This window comes from Chiloscyllium punctatum, chromosome 27, assembly GCF_047496795.1.
Source record: "Chiloscyllium punctatum isolate Juve2018m chromosome 27, sChiPun1.3, whole genome shotgun sequence".
Taxonomy (NCBI): Eukaryota; Metazoa; Chordata; class Chondrichthyes; order Orectolobiformes; family Hemiscylliidae; genus Chiloscyllium; species Chiloscyllium punctatum.
Genome location: NC_092765.1, coordinates 31,033,815 through 31,061,702, shown reverse-complemented (window position 1 = coordinate 31,061,702; position 27,888 = coordinate 31,033,815). Strand labels below are relative to the sequence as shown.

Below are 27,888 nucleotides of genomic sequence, written 5' to 3'. Positions count from 1 at the left end.
ACCCGGAGGAAACCCACGCAGACACGGGGAGAATGTGCAAACTCCACACAGTCAGTTGCCTGAGGCGGGAATTGAACCCAGGTCTCTAGCGCTGTGAGGCAGCAGTGCTAACCACTGTGCCACCGTGCCGCCCCATAATTGTAGCGCCCATAATTGGAAACAAACCAGCAAATAGCAAGTTTTGTTTGTTGCTGAATGGCCTTTGTTTCTGAACAATGTTATTACTCAAGCCAGGAGTCCCATGTGCATTTTATTAACTTTTTTTGTTGTGAACTTTTTTTCCCTGCACTTTGGTATTAGATGGGAACTTCCAAAAGTTGATTGGGGTGGCTGTTCATAGATGAAGGATATCTGGCAAATGGGAGGCTTTCAAAAGTGAGATAATGAGAGTTCAGGGCCAGCATGTTCCAGTTCGTGAAGGGCAAGACTGATAGGAGAGGGTAAACACTGGATGACTAGGGATATTGAGGCTCTGGTCAAGAAAAAAGGCATATGTCTAGTGTAGGTAACTGGAATCAAATAAATCTTTTTAAGTATGGAGGTGCAAAAGTGCATCCTAAAAGTTTCCCTGAAAGGGAAACCAGGAGGGCAAAAAGGGCACACAGCTTTGCCAGATAAGGTAAGGGAGAATCCAAGAAGATTATGCAAGTAGATTGAGGGCAAAAGAGTAACTTGGGAGAGAATAGGACCCGTAAAGATCAACAAGGCCATCTATGTGTGGAGCCACAGGAGGTGGGTGAGACCCTAAACAAATATTTTTCATGAGTATTTACCATGGAGAAAGACATGGAAGCTGGTGAAGTTAGAAGTAAATAGTGATATCTGAAGAGTCCTCATTACAGAAGTGGAGGTTCTGGAGGTCTTAAAATGCATAAAGGTAGATATATTTCCAGGATCTGATCAGGCATATCCCATTATATTGTGGGAAGCTAGGAAAGAAATTGCAAGTGACCTAGCAGAGACATTTGTATCATCAACAGCCATAGGTGAGGTGCCAGAAGACTGGTGGTGTATAATGTTCTGCCATTATTTAAGAGAGGCTGCAAGAAAAGTCATAGAACTACAGAATAAACCTAACATTAGTGGTGGTTTAAGTTGTCAGAGAAGCAAGGACGATTCAGGATAGTCAGCATGGCTTTATGCATAGGAAATTGTGTCTCAAATTTGATGGGGTTGTTTGAAGAGGTGACCAAGAAGATAGAGGAAGGCAGTGCAGTAGACATTGTCTCCCTGGATTTTAGCAAGGTCTTCAACAAGGTACCATATAGTAGACTGGTTAGTAGGGTTGGATCCCACGTGATTCCAGGGAGAGCTAGCCAACTGGATACAAAATTAGCTTCAGGTAGGAGATGGAGGGTGGTGGCAGAGGATGGTTGATCAGCCTGGAGACCTGTGACCAGCCGTGTGCCACAAGGATTACTACTAGGTCCACTGTTTGTCATTTGTATAAAATGATTTAGATGAGAATATAGACATGGTTAGTAAGTTTGCAGAGGACATCAAAATTTAAGGTATAGTGGACAGCACAGAAGGTTACCTAAGGAGTACAATGGGATCTTAGTCAATCAGTTGCATTTACTTAACAATTTTTGGTTGATTACGAGTTCAATTTGCTTCAATAAGAGATTGAGGGAAAATAAAGGCACCATCCCAAAAAGGTGGAAATGATGATAGATGACTGCGAATTTTGAGAAGATTTGTTGCTCAGGTTCAGGTTCTGGATATAAGTTTGCTCACTGAGCTGGAAGGTTTGATTTCAGGCATTTCATCACCATTCTAGGTAACATCATCAGTGAGCCTCTGGTGAAGTACTGGTGTTCGTGACCTGCTTTCTATTTATGTATTTAGGTTTCCTTGGGTTGGTGATGTCATTTCCTGTTTTTTCTCAGGGGGTAGTAAATGGGATCCAAGTCAATGTTTTGTTGATCGAGTTCCAGTTGAAATGCCATGCTTCTAGGAATTCTTGTGTATGTCTCCATTTGGCTTGTCTTGGGATGGATGTGTTGTCCCAGTCAAAGTAGCATCCTTCCTCATCTGTATGAGAAGATATAGTGAGTGATGTTTTTTTGTGGCTAGTTGATAATCATGTATCCTGGTGGCTACTTTTTTGCCTGTTTGCCCAATGTTCTTGCAAGGTATTTTGTAAATGACATTAGTTTTGCTTGTTGTCTGTATAGGGTCTTTCAAGTTCATTAGCTGCTGTGTGTGTGTGTGTTGGTGGATTTGTGGGTTACCATGATGCCAAGAGGTCTGAGAAAAAGAACAGGAAATGACATCATCAACCCAAGGAAACCTAAACACAAATAAAAAGCAACCCATACCACTGGTGTTTCACTAGAGGCTCACTGATGTTACCAAGTACGTGATGAAACATCTGAAAACAAACCTTTCAGCTCAGCGAGCAAACTTACATCCATGATAGATGATAGTTTGGTCAAAGACATGGGATTAAAAAATGATGTTTAAAAGATGGAGCAAATAAATAGAAGAATTTAGAACCTGTAATTGAAAAGTTTAATTCACTCTTGGAATGTGGGCATGCAGGCTGGGCCAGCATTTATTGCCAGTCTCTAGTTACTTTCAAGGTGGTGGTGATGAGTTGCTTTCTTGAACCACTGCAATCCATGTGCTGCAGGGAGATTCACAAAGCTATAAAGATGGGGTTACCAAGATTTTGACCTAACAGTGAAAGAACAGCAAAATATTTCCAAATCAAGACGGTGAGTGTCTTGCAGGCGGTGTTCCTATGTATCTAATTGCCTTGTCCTTGTAGATGGAAATGGTCATGCATTTGTCTAAAGATCTTAGGTGAATTTCTGCAGTACATCTGTAGATGGTACATACAGTTGCAACTTAGCATTTATGGTGAAAAGAATGGATGTGATGCCAATCAAGCAAACAATTTTGTCCTGGTGTCAAGCTTCTGGAATTTTGTTGAAACTGCAAGTGGGACCATTCCATCATGCTCCTCACTTGTGCCTTGTGGATGACGGATAGGCTTTGGGGAGTCAGAAGATGACTTACTCACTGTAGTACTCTTGATTTCTGTCCTGCTCTTGTAGCCATTATACTAATAAAATAGCCCAACTGACTTTCTAGTCAATGGAATCCCTCTAGGATGTTGATAGTAGAGAGATTCAGTGATAGTAATACCACTGAATATCAAGAGGCAGTGATTAGATTGTCTCTTATAGCATTGCCTCTATTCGTATGATGCAAATGTCACTGGTCAGCTCAACCTTGAATTTTGTCTAGATATTGTTGCATCGGAACATGGACTGCTTCAGTATCTGAAGTGAATGGTGCTAATTATTGCACAATAAACACCCCCACTTCTGACCTTATGCTGACAGGGGTGGGGGAGGGAAGGTCAGCAATGTAGCAGCTGAAGATCTAGGACACTACCCTGAGGTACACCTGCAGAGATGTCTTGGAGTTTAAACGACTGATCAACAACTGCAACTATCTTTCTATATGCTTTTTAAGATTCGAAAGAGTTTGCTCCAATTCTTATACTAGTTTTGCAATGGCTGCTTGATGCTCCACACTGAAATGCAGTCTTAGTGTCAAGGGCTCGTCACACTCATTTCACACCACAAATTTGGCTCTTATCCACATTTGAACCAAGTTCAGGAGTTGGAGGTCGTGGCAGAATGCAAATTGGGCCTCTGATCAAATTATTGCTGAGCAGATACTGTTTGATAGCACAGTTGATGACACTTTCCATCAATTTACTGTTGATTGAGAGTAGACTAATGGAGTGGTCGTTGGCAGAGTTGGATTTATTTAGCTTGATTTCGAGAGGGAGCAAAGCAGCTACAGTTTGGCAACAAATTTAGGAGAAAGGGAGACAATGTCAGAAATATTTTAAGACAATGTTTAGAGTGGAATGGTTTTGGAGTTGTTTAAATATAGGTTTTGTCATCAAAAAATTTTGGTTCTTAGCCCAGTGTAGGTCAATGAGAACAGGATGATGCAAACAAGATTTAAGGGGATACAATGAGTAGAATATCAAATGATCTTAGAGGTTATGGAGAATGCATTGTGGATGGTAAGTCAGGAGAGCACTAACACAAATCACGTTTGGAGGGGATTTGATTTATTATTGGCACTTATACTGAGACAGTGAAAAGTATTGCATGCTAACCAGTCAAATCATACCTTACTCAAGTACAGAGTAATAGAATAGAATGCAGAATACTGGACTGCATTCACACTCTGCAATTTCTTGCACTCTTGGGCACAGCAGTTGTCATACCAAGCAGTGATATCAGAGGATGCTTTCAATCTAAATGTCTCTCTAAAAATCAGTAGTCGTTGCAGACACGCCAAATTTCCTTAGCCTTCTGGAGGTAGTAGAGATGTCGATGTGGATGGACCAGAATAGATTGTTGGTGATAGTTACATTAAGCAGTTGACCACCTCCTCTCCAGCACCATTGACACAACCAGCGCCTGTCCTCTACTCCACCTCCTGAAGTCAACCAGTTCCTTCACTTTTCCTTCAAGGGAAATATTATTGCCCTTTTACCATGCCACTGAGCTGTCTCTTTCCTATATCTTGTCATTCTTGTGGGTTAGATCTCTACAGCAAATTTGTAAATAGAGTTAGAGCTGAATTTAGCCAAACAGTCATGAGTATATAAGTAGTTTAGCAAGGGGCAGAGTATTTAACCTTGCAAGGCACCAATGGTGAGGATTATTGTGGAAGAGACGGTGTCTATCCTTACTGATTGCGGTTTGCATGTCAGGAAGTAGAGGGTCCAGGTGCAGAGGAATGAGCAGAAGCTTAGCTCTCGAAATTTGCAGAAGAGTTTTGTTGGAAATTTGGTGAAGGTGAAGGTGGAGCTAAAGTCAGTAAATAAGAATCTTATGTAGGTATCAAAAGGACAAAGCTTAATTTGAATTATAAATGCAATTCCTATTCTAACAGCTCAATTACAAATTTGTGAAAATTATGTCATTGATTATTTTATATAGTGTTGTATACGCAGCAGCCAAACTAATGTATCAGCTCCTCACAGTTATAAACCACAACCAAAATTAAAATTGAGCACTACTGGATTTTACCAATGCAAACCTCAAGCCTGATTTGAATGCCACTTTTATATAAAGACAGTATCCATTTTGTTGTAATTTGGTGTATGAGGAAGCTACCGTTTTATTACAGCAGATAGGTTTAAAACAATGCAGTTTTGTTGTCCATGCATGACAATTTTGAATAAAATTGGCAATACAATGGTAAAACAGATTGTGAAATCCTGCATGGAAGGGAAAATTATGCAACCCACCAGTTACATGTTGATTGCAAAAAGGTGATCAGGAATAATTAAAAAAAAAACCTAACACATGGCCAACTTCCAACACCTCTAGACCACAGCAGAGTTTAGTTAGCATAAAGTAAGAGTAATTATTAGTTTTATCAATTCATGGTCTGCTTCCTCATCTTTGTAATCTCCTGAGAATCCATTCTTGGAACTTTTCCCTTTGTACATATACACAAGCTAAAAAAAAGGTGCAGAAAGAGTAATTCCAGAGGGAAAAAAACAAATCTTCACAACATGATACAGGTTTGAATTTTCACAAGCAAATAATCTTATTCAACCAAAGGAATTGACAAGAATTCATCAATTATATAGTGAGTTAGGGGAGGGAAAGTTACAGTCTTTACAGCAATTATCTGAAGGAAGTTAGTTAGTTTATAAAAGACAAATAGCATGATAGCAAATAGACAGTGGAGGATTAAAGAAAGGAGGTAAAAAGTATAAATGCACATCAGTGCACATGTGGAAACTGACATCAAGTCCTTGGATAACATCATTAAAAACAACAAAAAGGGAACCAAGTTTGGATTTTCAAGAATTTTTGAGATAATTGGGCAGAAATAGGAACACTAGCAGTCACTAGACATTACCCAACTACAAGTCACAGGCAAGAATGGAACCAAGCAAATCCAATTCCACAAGAAACAGTGTGCAGAAAAGGATATGGAGCAATTTCAGGTTATCTGCAAAAGCCATTCTGTACAGGTGTCAATTGTTGACTTGGAGACAAAACTGGTCAAAGATTCTGTAAATTTTGGAGGGTGACATTAAATAGATTTTCAAAATGGATTCCACCGGAGGCAGACCCCTTTAAATCAAACATACAAGCAAACATTCTCAGACTCATTTCAGAATCACTGCCATACACATATTAATGTACACTTGTGGACTATATTAAATTCATGAAAATAAAAAAGGTAAAATGCTTAACTCTCATCTGTAAGATAAACACTTGTTTATGGTTTAAGTTTTTTTGTAAGGGCCAATAACTTTTGCAAGCTTATCTTGGTTCACTGCAACAAATCTTAGACTGCTTGCAATGTCTCAGCATTTTATCCAAATTTACTTCTGAACAGTTTTGGAAGTCAGGCAGGAAAAAAAAACTTTAAAAAGTAAAAAGTTGCACAGTATGAAAGACTAACTTACTGAACTCTAAAAATGTACAAAATTAGGAATCAAGTTGATGTTGTATTTATTTAATGAGTTCAATAAAACAAAATGGCATTTAATGAAGTAAAACAAAGGAGATGCAGTATCCACAAACAATACATCTAATACACAGAACACTTCAGCAATTAGCAAATATTACCTCAATGGGCAAGAACATTTGCTTTGCAGAGAGCCAATAGCCTGGTCACTAACTGTCCTGTAATTGTTAGAGAAGCACATGAATATAAAAGGATGATTTCAGAATCTCTCATGAGTGCGTGCAATTAGAACAAGTTGTGTCCTCTGCTCATTTAAAACCTAGATTTCAGGGATTTTCAATTTATGTTGCAATAGACATCATGGCCAAACTAACCTGTTCTAAGCACAGACTAATTTTAAACCTTCTAAAAAATTGAGATTCACACAGGTTTTAATTTTGACCTCTATTCTGTCATTTATATTCAGCAAATTTTCTGGATATTCTAATGTAACAGGAATGAGCTAGTACTATATACTGCCAAAAACCAGCTAGATATTTTATAACTCAACTTCAATTTATAATACTCAGGGAAGAGAAGGCAAACAAAAGAATCAGACAGGGAAGACTTTTAAAACAGGATTGACAAAATTGTAGGAAAGTTTTCCTCCCAAAATACACATACACACACGCACAGAGAAACAAACATGCTTTACTATCACTCAAGACTTGTTCAAACTTAGCCAACTCATGCTTTTCTCCTGCCTTCTCCACCCACACCAAGATTAGCTGATATACCACTTTTGGAAAACAGATCACGTTTTGAGTGATCTTTGCTTACAACAATGTTAGTTAGTACATCACACTCCATTCAATAAATTAATATCTTCCATTTTTGCCTTTACTATAGTAAAAATTTGAAATCAATGTCCTTTAGTGCAGTGTGAAGAAATGGGAGATTCCAGAGAAAAGATTTCTCTCATCTTTGACCAAGTAGTTCAGGCAGAGGACCTTTTCTTTTACTTTCCATGAAAAGTTGACAAAATATATATATAGAGTTATTGTTGAATGGAAGGCACTGATAGTGGGAGTTTATTTAAAGCTAGGACTTGAAATCAACCTAATTAAACACTAATGAGTCAAGAAAATGAAAGCCATTTTACTCCAATTAAAAAAAGGTGACTTCAGAATCAGTTCTGTTTAACGTGATGGGATATTAAAAAAAAAGTACTCGAGCTTTAGAGAAGAGTTGGAAACATCAAAATGTTGGCAAGTTTTGAAAGGACAAGCATCTCAAACAATTCAGCCTATCAATGTACAAAATCATTTGAAAATGCACTTTCCTCAATCATCACCCCATCTAAGATGAAACTGATCAACTCAATTGTGGTCACTAAATTAATTGTCCAGACCTTGAGCCATTAGTTTCTAATGAGCAGAGCCAAAATTCAATTAGTTACCTTTAGCTGAACCAAGTTATAATCGTTCTATGTACAGATGTAATTATTAAATCTGCAATTTTTAATTAAGTCTGCAATTCTGTCCAGATTAAAACTTATATTGTGAAGTGTAACCAACTAGTGCAACTGTATGCTTTTAAAACTACCTACAACTGGAGGAAAGAACTGACAAAGCATTGTCTCTAGACTACAAACTCACTTCCAAGAATTTAACTATACTGATTCCTTGAATAACGATTACCACGTTAGGTGTAGGATCTTAACTAGGAGAGTGCATAACTGTTAAGCAACCTCCATATTCTACGTAGTAGCCAAGTTTTATAAAAGCATCAGTGTGCATCCTTAGTTCTGACAATGCTATAATCTCAAAACATCATTTATGTTAATAAGGCCACTCTAGATTTATTAAACACAAGTCATCTGAAATCATAACTAAGAAAACCAAACTCAGGCAAACAAGCAAATGCAAGACTAATATAGGTTACAAAATCAATTTTCAAAGAGAATAAATAGGGAATGTGGAATCCTCAAATGTTCACATCAAAAGCTGGGTATAAACAGATGCCCAGTTCAGATATTTTTCAAACTTTTCTTTAAAACTAAGCTTGTTAACACCACACAGAGTAAGAAACATACAAAGACAACAGTGAAGTTGCACTTTTTGGTTAGGATGCTTTAAAAACAAACATTCATTGCAATTTGTTCTAACAGCGTAGGTTTAAAAAAATGCCATTGCTTGTCCTTACAGATTTGCAACTTGTTAAATGAGAGGGAAGATCTATAAAGTTGATGTTGTAGCCAGCAGACAGAATTTCAAAAGCATTTAGATTTAAGTTCATTTGATCGAATATGCAAATTAAGAGTCCTGCACAAGCCAATTTATTTCCCAAATAGACCAGTTTCTGAATCTCAGCCCATGATCTAATCCATTTTGTGATCATATGTGTACTTCAAAACAGAATTGTACAAATGTTATATTCACTGAGCTAAAGGCCAATGCTCTCAATTAGTGAGATTTAGAATCATTTTAAAATTAAAAATTCAATTTAAGCAACTCTTTAAAGAGCCAGCTCAAGTAATCTTAGTCCTATTTAATTGTCAAAATGATGAAACAAGATTGAAAGCCAATCTAAACTCTTGGTACAATAGGTAAAAATACTATTGTTCAAACAGACAAATTCTACAAAACTGAGTTTAAACCAAGTACAGGACTATTTAAGAAAAGATGGTTTAACCCATTTTTAAACCTTTGTACCATTCATAAATGATTACTGGCTTTTCTACTTTCAGAAGAAAATTTGAAATAAACAGATCCCTGACATATCATGCATTCCTAATATGAGACCATAAAAGGTTTTAGCATTGTTCTTGTGACTTTCACAAGTACACGTTTCATGTGTCTGGACAGTGAGCCATGGATGTTTATATTTCTGCCTCAGTCAATTTTTGCTTCAGACCAGGTTATGTGCGCGATTTGGAGATTTCCAGTTGAAACTTTGAATTCAAAGACTAGATTGGATATACACATCCCACTTACTGTGTAGTAACAGTGTTACAGGTATCTGTTGCTGACAGGTAACAATGCTCCACTGAATTAAAAATTCTACAAAAAAAATGGAGATTTCTGCAATATTACTGTAGTGCACTGCATTTTTCAGATCAATACAGAGAAACTGAAATTTCTACTTTAATGATGTTCAAAATTCAGATTAATCACTTCTGACAGAACTTTAATCCTTTCAAAAGGTTTGCACGGTAACAATCCCATATTCAGTGCCACTTCTTAAAAGCAGATTAATTGTTGCTTGGTATTCAGCTTCTTGAACTGGAAATAAATGGCAGGTTATTCTCACAGTAGCAGAGTTAGCAGTGGAAAGTAGACAAATCTCTGTACTGATAGCACAATGCCTGGTAAAGTCAGATTTTTTTTGTCTTTTTGTTTCATTTTACAAGAGGTAGGGTGGGCCAGCAGTGAAGAGTTAAAATCCCTCAAGTAGAAGGTGGGTAAAACATGGCACCAAAATTAGTTCTCATTAAGTACAGCAGCTGACTTGAGGTGAAAGCCAACACCCGTTCAATCACAAAATGCTTCAGGACACATCTGTAGGGAAAAAAGAAGTATTGTAAGACAGTACATAGAAAAGAACAAGAACACTGCAATTAAAACTGGCCAGTCATCCAGTTAAATTCTTGCAATTCACTATTTACACATTAATAAAAGACTAACAGTTAGGGAAGTGAGTTATCTAAAGTTATGCAAAGATAAACTTCATTAGACAAGATTACAACAGTTTGTACAGTTGCACACTAACAGGATCATTGCAGAAATCAAGCAGTTTTAAAAAAAATAGTTTAGAGCTTTCAATCTTTACTACATTAACAATGATTAAAACCAAAATTGTGCCAAATCTATTCATAAATGTATATGGTTTCACTGAAGTGTGGAAATTCTGTTGCGTCCACTTCTATTGATAGTCATCTATAATGGGCTAGCTGCCCTCTAGTGTCTCAATAGTTATGCACATTGTAGCTGTGGATAGAATGCTACCGGATTTTCCAAAACAAAAATGGGCCTAGTCAACTCACTGCATCTTCATAGTACTTTATTCAACAAGAGTCACGGAGTATTGGGCAAACAAAATTCCATTTTAAGGATCAAGCCAATGACAATAACCAGGTTGTCAAGCACAGGAAATATCCGTTTATTATTCACAATCTCAGTTTTCCTAAATTGACAACTCAATTCATTTCACATAAGCTGGTGGGAGCTACCATTTCATTTACATCCACTTCATTTAAAAAGTAACACTAAAGTACTGGATATCAATCATTCACTTAATGTTCTCAAGGTAATCTATTTTCTCTAAACTGCTTACCTGCAGATTTCTGTTCAAATGCTTTTTTGGATAACATTGCCTGTGTGAATGAACATCTCTAATCAAGAAAAAAAAACTGACTAGCTCTCTATAATGTTCAATGAATGAACCTTATCTAAACTCAAAAAAGGCCACTATTCATCGCAACCCTAATTACAGCTGCTTTTAAAATGCTATGACAATAGGAACAGAAGAGGCTGAACATTTTGTAGTAAAAAAGTGTCTCCAACATTTCAAGGCTAGTTAACAGCTTGATGAAATATTCCCCAATTGCCTGCTTATGCACAGCTGCAAAACAACCACATCATGCAGGAGAAATTAGTCTGATTGACTAGGATTTGATTCATAATCAGCAGATTGTAGCAACAATATACACCATGCAACAGCATGCCAAACCTTCCTCGACTGCTCCCATTACTTATCAACTCAGGTGTAACAGGGATGGATGATAAATGAAAGCAGTGATAATGTGACACCCAATTGCTCAGCAAATATTTTTAAAATTCACAAGTTTTCCAATCAACGACTAAGCTGAACAGATTTAAGATTTCAGTTCTAGCTCAAATTTAAACCACAACATTAGAGTGAAACACAATGCCTAACCTGAAACACACTAGGATTTTCATAACTGTACATATTTGATCGAATCAGAAACTTGCTGGTGCATAAATCACTGGCAATATAAAAAAGTGTCAATGCTGTACCAGTTTTTTCTAAGAGCTGGTAAGCAGTTTATATTTCTAGAAGGGATATTAAAAAAAGGTGTTAGATTGCTTTAGTCTCTCAAACAATTACCAAAAGTAAACAGGAATCTAATAGCCAGTGTTACAGAAAGCAAATCTAAAATGCAAACTCTTTATATTCATATTTTAACTGAGTTGTAAGAGGGGTTAGGTACAAGTCCAATGGCTTTCCTGGTCATTCATTGAGTTTAATTTTTCTACAAGTTTAAAAATTGCAAAGCCTACAAGAAATCTATACTTACAACTAGCAGGTCGTTCTCCATATCGTCTCATAATCTGATCGTGTGTGAATTTCACAAAAGCATCATATTGTTCTGAAAAGTAGAATATTCTATTTAAAACAGAATGCAACAGAACTTAGTCTGAAACAGTTGGGTTCAATTTGTTTGACATAATTTTGTCACAATAAAATGTTTTAATTAAGTTTGGAAGGATCTTTGTTTTGTCATTTTTAGGACAAGTGTGACACAATGGGTTCAGTATATATCATTTTTGGAATTTTGGATTTCAAATTGGTGCACAGATAGAGGTCACTTGGTTAAAGTTTTTTTTAAAAAACACAAAAAAGAAAAAAAAAGTCAGCATTTCCTTCCGGAACAGAACCCCTAATCCAGCATTTCTCAAAGTATGTGGGTGGAAATCCCTGTGGGGTCAATGGAAAATTGTTTAAACTGGGGTGGTTTTCAAAAGGTCATTAACTTGTTTTCAGTTCAGAATAACCAAGGGATTAATTTTAGTTTAGAAAATAAAGACTGCAAGTTCAGAGGAGACCGAATTTGGCACTCTTTTTACAGGAGTAGAGAGGATGGCTCAGGGAAAATGTGGTCACCTCAGCAGAAGGGTAGTTTATGAAGCCTCCAAACAAAGAAATAAGAGCTTGGTTAGAAATATACAAGTTATTAAAAACAGACTATTTTAAACTTGTGTCTAATGATGTAAGGATTTACCGCCACAGTTCACAGGAAACAAGTGGAGTGAATTAGTAAATTGTACTCAAAAAAAAGAGTTGATATACAGGTGCTGGTTCCAAGGATTTGATTTTCTAGAAATGGATCGTGGCAGGAAACAAGTGGAGATTTTGATTTGATGGATGTTTTAAGATCTGTATTCTATATTTAAAATGTTGGCTTTTACTTATTTCTTGTTAATAAGTCCTGTTAAAATCCACAGCCTTGCAGGATTCTGTCCCAGTGGCTAAAAAGCATGTTAATTAAGAAAACAAAAAAATCCATCAAGCCAGGTTTCAATCTGGGGTCTAACTTGAATAGCAATACAATTAGCTGGTATCATAAAGCTTATGAAATACACTACTGGAACAATTGCGTTTCATACCCACAATCTAAAGACTGGAGATCTTTTAGCACCGTATCAGTGCCATGGTTAACTGTCTCAATCCAGGCTGGATGACCAAGGAATATGCTTTCATAACATTTGCCAAAAAGGCTAAGTATCAACCTGTACATCTTTCCAATATACACTAACAGTAGATGTTAATAGCAAGAGATTCCTGGTCAGCCACACAAAGAAAACTGGAGTCTCTGCCATCACTATTCATTGCTTCAGGATTAAAGTAGTATATCTAGTCACAGCAGCCAGAATCTTGGGCTCGGGATTGATCCCAGACATTTTTTTGCCCTATCCCTAGTGGGGCAACTTCCAGAATCAATCGGGATAAGATTAGTCAGCATGTAGAAAAGTATGGGTTAATTCAGAAGAGCCAATATAGATTTTAGAGTAAAAAATGTCTAACTAAGTACTTGGAATTTTTTTTGAAGCAGTAATAGAGGGTTGATAAGAGCAATGTTTTTGATGTGCTCTACGTAAACTTGCAAAAGAAATTCTACACAAGAGCCACACCACAGAACTAAGAAAAACTGTAGCTCAAAAGGGACAGTACTAAAGGCATTATAAAATGGGGAGGTGATGGCCTAGTGGTATTATCGCTTGGCTGTTAATCCAGAGACCCAGATAATGTTCAGGGGACCCAGGTTTGAATCCTGCCACGGCTGACTGTGTAATTTGAACTCAGTAAAAAAAAAAATTTGGAAGCAAGAATAATGGTAAGTGTGAATCCATTGTCAATTGTCAAGAAACCCATCTAGTTCACTAATACCCTTCAGGGAAAGAAACTGCCATCCTTACCTGGCCTGGGCTCCATGCGACTCCAGACCCACAGCAACATGGTTGACTCTCATCTGCTCTCTGGACAATTAGGGATTGGCAATACATGCCGGCTTGGCCAGGGATTCCCTCATCCCATTAATTAATGTTTTAAAAAGTACAGGAAGTAACTTAAGTATAGGAATCAAAGCAATAAATAATGTGCATATTTTTCAGGTAGGACAAAAAGGATTACAGTAGAGCTCCTCAGTCTTCTGTATTGAGTCCCTCACCTTTCGTGTGTTAACAACGAAATCTAGATCTTAGTGTGCAGGTGACAATGTCAAAGTTTACACAGGATATAAAATTTGGGAGCACTGTACACAGAGGACAACAGTATAAAGGTCTCCAAAAAGAACACCGACAGGTTGAAGTAGAGATAGCTGATAGTTGGAGTTCAATATGGAGAAGCGTAAAGAGATTTTTTTTGTGTTAAAATGCAAGTATAAACTGAAAGAGTACTATCCATGTTGAAATGTTGCAGGAACAGAGACTTGGCTCCATATACTCAGGTGGACTGACAGTAGGTTTCAAAATCAGGAGGGGGCCTGGACAAGATAGAATAGAAGAAACTGTTCCCATTGGTAAGAGCATCAAACAATACAGAGGGCACAAATGTAAAGTTGTTTTTAAAATAAAAGCAGCAAATGAAAGTGAAAGCAGATTTTAAAGGTGAGACAATTTAACTAAAAAAAAACAAACGTACAGGGCTACAAGGGGCAAAAAAGCAAGTGGCATTAAGTCAAATGCTCAAAGAGCTGGAGATGATAATGGGCTGAATTCACCAAAGATCCTTATGCAGCACCTTCCAAAATCAACAGCCACTTTCATCTTTTAAACAAAAAACCACAAGGGTAGCAGCTGCATTTGAATACCACCACATGCAATCTCCCCTCCAAGCCATTCATCATCCGGACTTCCTGGAATTCTCTCCCCAAGGAGATTGAGAGTCAACTTACAAACACGTGGACTGCAGTAGTTCACCACCACCACCACCACCTCAAGGGAAACTAGGGACAGGTTATAAATGCTGGCCAGCCGACAACACCTACATCATGAGTGAATTTTAAAAAAAAGTGCAACCTTCTACATCGTAACAATTCTGGGATTCTTGATGTTGCAGTTCAGATCTGCCTTCAAGCAAAGTAGTAAAGCTAAATTTAGAGATGAATTTTTCACCACATTGTTTTGACATTTATAATATCCATGTATGTCTGGGTAAAATTATTTACAGAATCATTATAAAGTATTCAATGTACCAGTGGTCAGTTCACACTTAGCACTTCTTAAAAGAAAAGACATAAGACCTGTTCAAGTGTTGTTGGGAGGACCAGAATTTACTTGTGCACAAATAATGCTGCAGTACTTCAACCCAATTGTCTAATATCATAGACCTTCTCCCAGTAGAGGTGTGCATAGGTTATATTTCTTAACTTTCCAACTCTCAAAGTTAACAAGTGGGACAGGCAACTGCAAAAATTGCTCTCCAACTTAAAGAGCAAGTGTAGCTTTACAGTTACTCCTACCTTGTTGCATATTGTGTATTTATCATCATAAGACAATTTCTTCCTTTCAGGCTGCAAGAATCTTGAAACACACTCTTGACTACCCACAAGACAATATGACAGGTGCCCAGATTGACCATTGCTAACACAAACAGGAAGCAAAACCATAAAATAAAGAAAGACAGAAGGATAAAGGGTAAAGTGAAGTTGGAAGTTTTGTTGTGCCCAGAACCAAAACAGGATGCAGCAATTACTTAAAAAGGTAACTTAGGTCAACTTTAAACAATACCATGTAGATTTGCAAGACTAAGATTTTGTCCAAACTTTAAATATTCCCAAACTTATTGAAAAGAATCACATTGAATATATGGTATTCCAATCATTTTATGCAGAGATCAGAAGAGATTTTCAAGTGTTCAAAGTATTTTCAAAAATCTAAGGTGTCAGTGGGGGAAAATAAACAATAGCAGAGACTGTCTCTATCCAGCTGCAATTCATACATTACAACCTTGTTTTTCTAAAGACCACTTTAGCACAGACATCTATATAATATCTAAACCATGTGTACATAGACTGAAGCAAGTCCTCAATAACTTTTGGCTGCATTCCTGAACAAAGTTCCACCAAATCTTTCATCAGAAAATCACAAACGCTTTATCCTCAATGCTGACATTACATTGGTAAATTTTTACATTAATTGACCAAATTTAAAAATACAGGAACGTCACTTCTTACAGCACCTCCTGTGGACTACTAATTGATCTTCACTGCCCTGTCAACTTATGACTTTCCACACACCCCCCTCCCGGATAGAAGGTAGAGCCACAGTCTACACCAGGAAGTGCTTCATCGTTAAGATCTAGAACAGCTTGAGTCATTGCTCATTCCTGACCACATCACCACCACTAACCACTTCCAGGATTCACTCAACATTGTGGACTTGCTTCTCAGTTAGCTGTGGGGCCCTGGCCTTTTTCCTCCTCCTGGCCAGTAGGGCCAGTCATGGCTCCGTAAAGTAGATTTTCCATCCCACTCTGTCGGAGCAAACCCTGGAAGGAGGGAGTAGACACCAAAAAGCAGCACAGTCTCAAAGAGATGCCATCAGATAGTCACCATGAATGGCTTGGATCAATCATGGCTCAAATAGACAGTCTGAAGTCTAATGACAAAGGCTCTCTGATACAGGCCTCAGGATCCACTGAGTTCAGACATTTGGAGATACATGTCAGAAAGGGAGACCCCTGAAAATACAGTACTGGTAAAACTGTACCAGAATGGTGCCAATCGGATCAGGGAAATGATATTAAAATTAACCTTCAAAACACAGATTACAGGTCCAATTAGCTTTCTGATTTAAACAGAAAAACATTAAATAGGGCCATATTACATGAGAACTTACTGTACTGTTAAAGATGGTTGCTAGAATTCACAATATAATAGTCTATTACTCTCACAACACTGCTCCATGTTTCCCAGTTCTCCACTGAACTGAACAATCTTTCAAACTATCTTACCTGCAAGTTTTGTGTTCAGAACTTGTTCATATTCCTCCCGGATCTTGCTTTCATGATCTTTAAGCAGGCGCTCACAGATTATTCCAACCTGTCGTAACGTGAACAAAGGTTGGTCTTTCTTAGATAACGTCCCTACATCAAAACAAAAAGAATTTCAGTTATAGGGACAAATGCAATTCCGATTGAAGAAACTTTATTTTCTATCACTGGCCTACGGATCTGATGCGATTACTGCAGACCTTTAAATGTTGAATGGCTTCTTAAAGCAGATCTTTGATTCAACAGCCAAACTACAGCTGCCAGAAATGATCAGAATTTCCAAAACTACATAATCCTTCACCTTTGAGCAATTGTGATAAAAATCACCTAAAATAAACAAATTTCTAGAATAATTACATAGCCTTTTTATGTGACTATACCACCTACTTGAAAGACATTGTTAACTTATAATGATAGAGAAACAAAGTAAGAGGAGAATAAAGTTAAGGGAAAGATAAAAGGATAGAGGAGGGAGCTATGGAATTGGAATTTCTTCTTCCTTTTCATTTCAGATCTCTCTTTTTTTGGTTAGTGGTTTCATGATCTTTACTCCTGTTAAGCAAATCAGTTTTGTGCTCAAAAAATTGAATTACCCAATATTTCAAAGTTGGCAAATTTAATTCTACATTACAGGAGCAATAGAAATTATACAAAAGTCAAAAAGTTACCAATGGAACTTGCAAGCTCTCCCAAAGCTGCAGTTTACAGCCCATTCTCATGCCAGCTTCTGCACAGTGGACCAAAATTTGGAAGTCCCTTCCTCTCATTAGCAGAGCCCATGGCATTCAAATAATTTCTCATTTGTAAGCATTTACAGAGAACGTGCACTCAAAAGGAGTTTGGTATGATACGTACCAACTGTCAACTCAAGGTAGATCTTTTGCTTTGTGACCCCAGACTTCAACCTGGCACAATTACTCCTAACATCAATCATTCACACTAATTTTAGGAACATTGTTTCAGTAAAAGGGAAATTTCACTTATCATAGAAATGTGACTCTCCTTCTTAAGATATCCATGTATTTTTGTGGACACAGGACAAAATGCACATTCAACTACCAATATGAAGCCAGTTCAAATATAGTGGTTTTGATAATGCTAAAGTTAAAACAAGTGGCCATTGCTGAAGGCTTCACCAATGACCACTCAACAAAAAAAAACAAACCAATTGTACTTTGTAAGATCTGCCTAGAGAGCGAGAGTTATCTTTCCTGTTTTTAAAAGTAGCATCCTTTGCCATCAGTTTTCTCTTTTACTACAAATTTATCTCTATAGGGAAGCTGTTGCATTTGACAGTCAGCACCACCTTTGGAGATCCAGAGGAGCTAACAGCTTTTTCAAGCTAAGACAAGGCATGGCTTAAATTCTTTTTAATGGAAATTCTCATATAGACTTTCTCACTAACCCTGATTTCATAGAAACTTGGAAGTGGATAGGTATAGTTTTAAAAAAATTCAAGAGCTTTCACCGGAATTTTTAAAAATCAAATATTAAAGCATTATACTGTACATTAGCGGCTTGGTGTGCTTTCAATATCGGTTGTAACATTAAATATGCCATACAGACCACACAGAAGTTCTTGCCTTTTGAATCAAATTAAATTTCTTGGTGTTTCTACTTAGCTGTAAATGTTTCTTATGTCTTCCAGAAAAAAAAAATTTTGATTTTGTTATTACTGCTCCTACGAAAAGGTTGAGTGTGTCAAATGTTTCATCTCACTTGCTCAACAAATTGAAATAGCTTGTTTTACCCCCCACTGTTGCACCATGTTATTCACATATTTATTCTACAGCCAATATCATCCAGGCTCACTGATGTTTCCTAGTATGGTGATGAAATACCTGAAAACGAACTTTCCAGCTCAGCGTGCAAACTTACATCCAATGAATATCATATTTTGGATTTGACTATTGGGTAAAGGTTCATCCATCAAAGTGTCATTGAGACAGACCGAGTCTTACTTTCACAGTTGTTATGGGGGATTTTAACATGCAGGTAGACTGGGAGAATCAGGATGGTATCGGGCCTCAAGAAAGAGACTTTGTGGAGTGCCTCAGAGATGGATTTTTAGTGCAGCTGGTGCTGGAGCCGACCAGGGATAAGGCAATTCTGGATCTGGTATTGTGTAACGAACCAGAATTGGTCAGTGACCTCGAAGTGAAGGAGCCATTGGGAAGTAGTGACCATAATACAATAAGCTTCAATCTGCAATTTGAGAGGGAGTGGGTACAATCTGAAGTGACAATATTTCAGTTGAATAAAGGGAAATATGGAGCTATGAGGGAGCAACTGGCCAAAGTTCAATGGTTTAATACCTTAACAGGGAAGACCGTGGAGGAACAATGGCAGATATTTCTGTGTATAATGCAGAAGATGCAGGATCAGTTCATTCCTAAAAGGAAGAAAGATCCCAGGAGGAGACATGGGCGGCCGTGGCTGACAAGGGAAGTAAAGAAACATATAAGGTTAAAAGAGAAAAAGTATAACTTAGCGAAGATAAGCGGGAAAACGGAGGACTGGGAAGCTTTTAAAGAACAACAGAGGATTAGTAAGAAGGAAATACGCAGAGAAAAAATGAGGTACGAAGGTAAACTGGCCAAGAATATAAAGGAGGATAGTAAAAGCTTTTTTAGGTATGTCCAAGGCAAAAAAATGGTTAGGACAAAAATTGGGCCCTTGAAGACAGAAGCAGGGGAATATATTACTGGGAACGAAGAAATGGCAGAGGAATTAAATGGGTACTTCAGATCTGTGTTCACTGGGGAAGACACAAGCAATCTCCCTGAGGTAACAGTGGCTGAAGGACCTGAACTTAAGGGAATTTCTATTTGCCAGGATTTGGTGTTGGAGAGACTGTTAGGTCTGAAGGTTGATAAGTCTCCGGGACCTGATGGCCTGCATCCCAGGGTACTGAAGGAGGTGGCTCGGGAAATCGTGGATGCGCTGGTGATTATTTTCCAGAGTTCAATAGAATCGGGGTTGGTTCCTGAGGATTGGAGGGCGGCTAATGTTGTGCCACTTTTTAAGAAGGGTGGGCGGGAGAAAGCAGGAAATTATAGACCAGTTAGTCTGACCTCAGTGGTGGGAAAGATGCTGGAGTCTATTATAAAGGATGAAATTACGGCACATCTGGATAATAGTAACAGGATAGGACAGAGTCAGCATGGATTTATGAAGGGGAAATCATGCTTGACTAATCTTCTTGAATTTTTTGAGGATGTAACTCGGAAGATGGACGAGGGAGATCCAGTGGATGTAGTGTACCTGGACTTTCAGAAAGCTTTTGATAAAGTCCCACACAAGAGGTTAGTGAGTAAAATTAGGGCGCACGGGATTGGGGGCAAAGTACTAGATTGGATAGAGAATTGGTTGGCTAATAGGAAACAAAGGGTAGTGATTAACGGCTCCATTTCGAAATGGCAGGCAGTGACCAGTGGGGTACCGCAGGGATCCGTGCTGGGACCGCAGCTTTTTACAATATATGTAAATGATATAGAAGATGGTATCAGCAATAACATTAGCAAATTTGCTGATGACACAAAGCTAGGTGGTAGGGTGAAATGTGATGAGGATGTTAGGGGATTACAGGGTGACCTGGACAAGTTAGGTGAGTGGGCAGATGCATGGCAGATGCAGTTTAATGTGGATAAATGTCTGGTTATCCACTTTGGTGGCAAGAACAGGAAGGCAGATTACTACCTCAATGGTATCAAATTAGGTAAAGGGGCTGTTCAGAGAGATCTGGGTGTTCTTGTACACCAGTCAATGAAGGCAAGCATGCAGGTACAGCAGGTCGTGAAGAAGGCTAATAGCATGCTGGCCTTCGTAACAAGAGGGATTGAGTATAGAAGCAAAGAGGTGCTTCTGCAGCTGTACAGGGCCCTGGTGAGACCACACCTGGAGTACTGTGTACAGTTCTGGTCTCCAAATTTGAGGAAAGACATTCTGGCTATTGAGGGAGTGCAGCGTAGGTTCACGAGGTCAATTCCTGGAATGGCAGGATTGCCTTACACGGAAAGACTGAAGCGACTGGGCTTGTATACCCTTGAGTTTAGAAGACTGAGAGGGGATCTGATTGAAACGTATAGGCTTATGAAAGGATTGGACACTCTGGCAGGAGGGAACATATTTCCGTTGATGGGGGAGTGCCGAACCAGAGGACACAACTTAAAAATACGGGGTAGACCATTTAGGACAGAGATGAGGAGAAACTACTTCACACAGAGAGTGGTGGCTGTGTGGAATGCTCTGCCCCAGAGGGCAGTGGAGGCCCAGTCTCTGGATTCTTTTAAGAAAGAATTGGATAGAGCTCTTAAAGATAGTGGAGTCAAGGGGTATGGAGATAAGGCTGGAACAGGATACTAATTAGGAATGATCAGCCATGATCATATTGAATGGCGGTGCAGGCTCGAAGGGCAGAATGGCCTACTCCTGCATCTATTGTCTATTGTCTATTGTCTATTGTCAATGGTTCTTCTTGCATTGCCATTTGCAGTCAAATCTTGCCTTCGTGTTGTAGAATCATCTTCCCTTTCCTAGTTATTTACAGAATTGAGAATTTCATGGTATGGAAAAAAGCCCTTCAGCCCATCGTGTCCTTGCCACATCTGCCAGTCAAAATATGACTGACTGCATTGATGACATGGCTGACTCGTCAAACGATTAAAATCAAAAAAAGACTGCAGAGTTTCTCAACTCCGGTTTTGAAATGTTTTTTTACATTTTAAACCATAAGGCATTGTAAGAGATGATCAATTTGGAAAAAAAGGAGACTAATTTCCTACAGTGTTTTCATTTTTTAGAAATGAAAGTGCATTCGCAGACAAAAATCATATTGGCTCTGCTCAGTTACCTTAAAATTAATAGCAGTGCCTTATTCTGAAGGGTCATTATCTGAAGATGATCTCATGGTCCTGATACAAAGAGATATTTCCAACATTGATTGCATCTTTTGCAGAGTGATTAAAACTTAACTCTGCTTACTGAAATGCTGCCAAGAACAGTTCTGGACAGATGGGAGTCCAGGCACCATCTCCAAATGACGGACCACCTGCCCTCTCTCCCCACACTTTCCCTGGAGTGCTATGTAGGGGTGTACCCTAAATCCTCCTTCCCCAGATAATCTCTCCAACACTATCCTGAGGACAAAGGTAGAACTTGTCAAAAAGTGGTGTGGCTGCATGTGTGTACACTATTTTGAGAGTCACCCCCTAAAGGCAGCAGCAGTCTTGCTGCTGGTGTTCAGTCTGGTTGCATTGGACAGGTTTGTGCGTGTGCGTGTCAACAGGCTGCAGCAATGCTGCAGGTTCTGCACACGAGAGAGAGAGAGAGAGAGAGAGGCACTGAATCAATTAACCAAACAAAAGTATCTGAACAAAATGGTGTCTGCCAATCTCACTCAGATATTCGAGGTTCCTCTGTAAAATGAGTTTTGGGGAAATCATTTGATATGGTAGTCCATCTCATCAGCCACTTTTTTCAAGACCTTAGGATGAAATCCATTAGGACCCAGGGACTTGTCAACTCTCAGGAGCAGGAGAAGAGAAAGATGATAATGCGTTGAGTGGACACTGTCTGTGGCTATGAAATGCTGCCAAAGTTCTATGGAAGGAGATCAGTATTGAAAGCCTATTGCATACAAAATACAAGCAGGGGAAATAACAATGCATACACATTCTACTGAAAGTTCGCAACACCTTGTCAACCCTTGTTCAACATCACTAATATTTTGTTCGCTCTATATGCAAAGGTGCACCCTGCAATGCAGGTTTAGGCTGCTAGAATATCCTGCCTGTAAATAGGAGAAGTGCCAGAATGGTAGTGACTGATTAGCAGATGCCTAATGCTAATACCATAGAGAAGGTACAGTGCCTGATGCCCACTGTCGTAGACATCATGAAGATCATTTGTAGCAATCAGCAAGCTGAATCCACCAAGTACACACTCGTTTCCTTGTTGAATATTCCCAATACCCAGCGTGTTTGCTGAGTTAGGTTAAGATGGGAGACCAAAACTAATGAGGTAAGTTGTGGTATTAACAAAATTAATCTGTCGATTGCTATTATGGCATTCTCTAGCATGATTAAAACTAGCAAAAATATTAATGCAAATTTCTGAAATGTAGTTTGAATATCTTTGCTTACCTGGTGAGCTTGGTGCATTTAGTAACAAAGTATTAGATGATCCTTCAACAGAACTGTTTGCCTCACTTGGATTAAAACTTCCTTCTAACTGTCTCCTCCATTGGAAGCGGCTATATTCTTGCCTGATGTTCTGAAATATCTGTTCTGCAAATTCATTTAAAAAGACAAAGTATAACCAAATGAGAAAAGCCAAATAAACATGGAGTCAAACTTCACATACAGCAATGCTACAAATTATTCTTAAAGTTCTGCATGGAAATGTTCACCAAAACCTGTAAGTTAGAAACACAAGAAACTTGCATCAAATAGCTCTTTTCAAAATGGTCATTATAGTCTGGAAACCAAATAAGAAAATTAGTTGTATCTCTTGCAGCATTCTTTCTTTCAGCATCCTTATTCAAAAAGGCCCAATAATTAAGCACTACCAGTGGAAATGAAATTTCAGATTTTAATTTGGTGGTTAGATGTCAGAGTCTATTGTACTACCAAGATCTTCAACATGGAGAGCATTGGGAGCATCATGACCCTATAAAGCTGCTGTTTTGGCCATTTGCACATCATAAGGGGCTGCTGTTGGGCCTGGGAGAACCCTGTGACATAGGGATGATTAATACTTACTGATCCCAGCACTGACTTTGTCCTTCCATTTGCTATGGTTGTTAATGTTGTCAGTTTCTGACACACTGGTAGATTAAGATGTTTGTAATTGCCAAAACTTTGAAATACTCCTGCGTAGCTGATCACATGATCTCACCCCATGACTCATCTTCTTCCCCCCCACCACTCCCCACTCCAAAATCATCCTATCCCCAATACTGGCAAGATTGACAAAACAGTTAAAAAGGTAGAGATTGCTATGCTGATTCCTCAATGAGAATGGAGTGTTGTTATAGATAGCCCCTGAACTGGAATCACAGCATGGGTACCTAATTTTATTAAACTTCCTGGATTCCTCTCTCATTTGCCAAATGTGACAGAATCAGTAGGAGCAACCATTGTACAGTCCATGCCAATGTCAATATTTATTGCCCATCCCTAATTGCCCAGAAGGCAGTTAAGTATACTCAATGTGGTCGACTCTTAAGACGGAGGTAGTTTCTGGAGTATCAATGGGATAAAGGGTTTACAGGAAGAAAGCGGGACAATGGGATTGAGAAGCATATTAGCCATGGAATATCGAAGTAGACGCAATGGGTTGAATAGCCTAATTTCTGCTCCTACGTCTAGTGGCCTTACGTTGGTGTGGCTCTGGAGTCACATGTAGGCCAGACCAGGAAAGCATAGAAGATTTCTTTCCCTAAAAAAAAAAGGGCATTTGTGACCCAGATTGGTTTTCTCAACAATCGACAATGGATTCACTGTCATTAGACTCAATTTTTTTTATTGAATTCATATTCTACCATCAGTCAAGGTGGGATTTGAACCTGGATTCCTGGAATAACAGCCAAGTTTAGGGCTTAATAGTCTAGTGATAATACCAACAGGCTATTGCCTTCTCTGAAGCACTACTATGTTAGTAAAATGAAACAAATTTCAAACAGACCTAGTAACTCAAAAACTGAATATCCAGGATGTGCTATCAATAGAAGGCTTCTGCAGTTTGTAATTTGCAAATACCTATCCACTTCAATACAATTACTTGAAACTGTCAAAAAAAAAAGTTAGTTTTTTTTGGATGCATCCATTTGTACAGGTTTTCCTGTACAGGTTGTTCTGCTGTAATGCAGATTTCATTAATGCAAAAATCACTAACACACTTACAAATTGGGGAAATTGTTTCTAAAGCACGAACTTTTAAAGTGTGCATAGGTTTATAATGTGACTCCGGCCCCATTAGTTTGAACAGATTTTCACAGGATTGCATGAGAACAGAACTACCGTGTTATATCAGAACTGACTGCACTGCATTAACTAAGGTTTTTTCATCATTCCCAGTTAACCAGACCTTCAAAAATATTTCTTAGTAAATATCCATAATGGATAGCTGTCCTAAAGAATCTGATATTTTGCACAACAGGAAATGAATGGGAATTTAAAGATGCACATCCTTGTGAAGCCAAAACAAAAAATAAAAAATACCCTCTTGGATAAATGTGAGTAAAGAGATACTGAGGTTCAAGGCCTCTTGAAAAAGTGAAAATACAAACAGTAAGTTTGAAGGGATGTCTCAGGCATCTTTGTCAAGCAAAATCAAGCTCCAGTGCATTACATACCATTGCAAACTATATAAATACAAAACAAGATGGATATTACAAGAGTGAATTAATACCAGACTGAAGATACCCTGTATCATTTATCTACAGAATGGAAAATAGAACAAGAAATTTTACTTCAGCAAATAAACTTTCCTAATTTTCAAATATTTGATCTGGCATTTAGACTAGTGCAAATAAGCTTTCAGTATTACCGATCTGGGATATGCCTATAAACTCATGATACTGGAGCAGCAGTTCAGAGCAAGACACAACCCAAACAGTAATCTGTACAAGATGCGCTGAAATAAACCATTTTAGTGTTTTATTTTAGAAAATTGGTGAAGGATAGCACTCAAGCCAAAACAATGTTTAAACTTTACAGGTTAGTTATTAAAAAACATGCATCTCCTTACCCAGATAGAATTTCAGCGAGATGCAGTTGTATATAATTTTGCTAAATTGTAAGGGGAATCTGTCAATTAAGAGTTCATTGTATAGCACTGCTACAAAAAAAATGCATTATTTAAACTTCATTATATGGTGATGGGGGTAGTCTTTCAAACCTCAGTTCTGTTAATGACTTTAAATCCATTCCATTTTCTCTCCTAAATTCTTTTAAAACCAAGCACAATCCATTTTCACCCATTATTACCATATTGAATGGTTATTTTCAATAACGTTCAACACAACCATTGTTGTATCCTATTTAAAATGGAATTCCATGTCCACAGTTTCCACAAAAGTGAACATTTCAACAACCTAAGAACTTTTAAACAAAATTTTAAAAACATTTGAGTTCAATAGGGCAACTGTTCGTACTCTCATCCAATAGAAAAATAACAGAACCAAAAGCAATAAAATAGTCATCAGGAATATTAGAATCTGAAGCATTTCAAAAAGGTGAACCATGAGACATTTGAACTAAGGATCATCAGTATGTATTTGTCCGATTTAATTTTAATGATACAGCAATATACAAAAAGCCATTGCAGAGTGACTAGCTATAAAAAGGAACTATCTGCTAAGTATTGTTATTCTAAACATCAAGAAGACAAAGAATGTAGAAAACATTATCACACCAATGGTGTGAGAAGAAAACAAAGCTTCAGAAAATTTGACTTCATAATATACGATACAAAAAAAAAGTTTAATTTCATTGAAGCAGATATAGAACAGTTCTAAAATAAAGAAATACGGACGCTGAAGATCTAAAATAGGTTGCTGGAGAAACTCAGCAGGTCCAGCAGCATTGTGCAGAGAAATCAACATTAACATTTCAAGTCCAGCGACCCTTCTTCAGAACTGCCCAGTGGACTCAAAACCTGAACTTCATACAATAGAAATTACTAAGACAGTCATCATAGAAACAGGCCCGTCAGCTTACTATGTCTATGCCAACCAACAAAGACTAAACTATACTAATTCATTCACTTGCACTTGGTCCATAGCCTACTCTGCCATAGCATTTTACATACTCGTGCAGATGCTTCTTAAATACTGTGAAAGTACGTGCCTCAAACAGCCACTCTTCAGCACGCTTTCATGCATCTACCACCTTCTGGGGTGAAAAACTCTTCCATGTAAACTCATATCACCTGTCTTAAAGAACATATTCTCATGATCTTCTGACTATAACCTCTTAAATTTTGTACACCTCAAATTAGAGCCCTCCTCAGTTCCATGGAAAACAAATCTAGCCAGTCTCCATAACCAAGTCTCTACATTTCATCTCAGGCAACATGTAGGTGAACCTCCTTTGGGGCCATGACGTACTAGCGGTATTATCACTAGACTATTAATACAGACACCCTGGAAATGTCAAAAGACTCAAGAACCCTCTCTGAAGAAGTCCCAAGATATCGGCAGAGTAGGGCTCCCATGACAGTTTATCCACTCCAGCTTTTTCTTTTCAATGTCTTCTTTGCTTGGCGGCAAAGCATCAGTGGCAAGTGCCCAGCATGCAGACCTCAGTCAGGGCAACTGTAGACCACAAGTGAGCGCCTGGTAACTTTTCCAAACCAAGCACAAGACCTGGAATTGGTAGCTGCTACATTGGCAGAGGCAACGTCCATGTGGTAAGCCCAGCAGCAAAAGATGGCACCTGAGGATTGATGACTTTGTTGTTAGTTCAGTCTGGCACTGGTGGTGAAGCAGTGGCAGAAGGACATCAGAGCAGCATCAAATGTGGTGGGCCAAAGTGTTGAGAGATGCAACTCTGACATTGGTTGCTCTCGTTGGCAGTGAAAATAAAATTGGCCTAGTGGCAAATATGGTGCCTGAGGGTTGGTCACTTTGATGTTAGTTGGGTCTGGTGCAGATGACGGTGAAGTGGTGGCAGGGAATGGTGGCACAGGAATTATTAATGGTGATGAGCTGGCTCAGTACAGATGGACTCTCTAAACTTTCTCTATTTTCCTTATTCTGAAATTATTCAAAAATGGTGCTGTTTTGTGGCAACAAATGAAAACTTTCCACTGAATTTTATTGTATTCTTACTGTAAGATACACAAAATTAAAATCAAGTAAAACCTACACGAGCATACATATTGGCTTAATATCCACATCACTAAAAACTGATTTCTGCCGCATGGTCACTCAGAAGTAGTGAATAGGGAATTCACAATGAGTCAAATTTCAGGGGGATCTGCCCACAAGTTTGTGTAAGTGATGCTTAGAGATAGTCCCATGTAATCCAATTTGCCTACAACATGCTCTATCAAAAAGTCAAAATAGAAATATTACCTTTGCAATGTTAGTCTACAAATGGCCTGTCATTAAAAGATGTTGAAAAATTCAGCATATTG

The 27,888-nt window shown here is 38.2% G+C and overlaps 1 protein-coding gene across 1 annotated transcript in view; it reads right to left on the bottom strand.

Moving 5' to 3' along the window:
- Nucleotides 1-6,503: 6,503 nt before the first annotated feature.
- Nucleotides 6,504-27,888, bottom strand: part of akirin1 (akirin 1) — a 38,362-nt gene continuing 16,977 nt past the window's right edge. Inside the window, exons 2-5 of the mRNA XM_072548479.1 lie at nt 22,890-23,033; nt 16,708-16,839; nt 11,771-11,842; nt 6,504-10,010 (exon numbers count right to left, since the gene is read on the bottom strand). Coding sequence (XP_072404580.1) covers nt 10,000-10,010; nt 11,771-11,842; nt 16,708-16,839; nt 22,890-23,033 — 359 coding nt within the window. The 3' untranslated portion in view covers nt 6,504-9,999. The remainder of the gene's footprint in view (nt 10,011-11,770; nt 11,843-16,707; nt 16,840-22,889; nt 23,034-27,888) is intronic.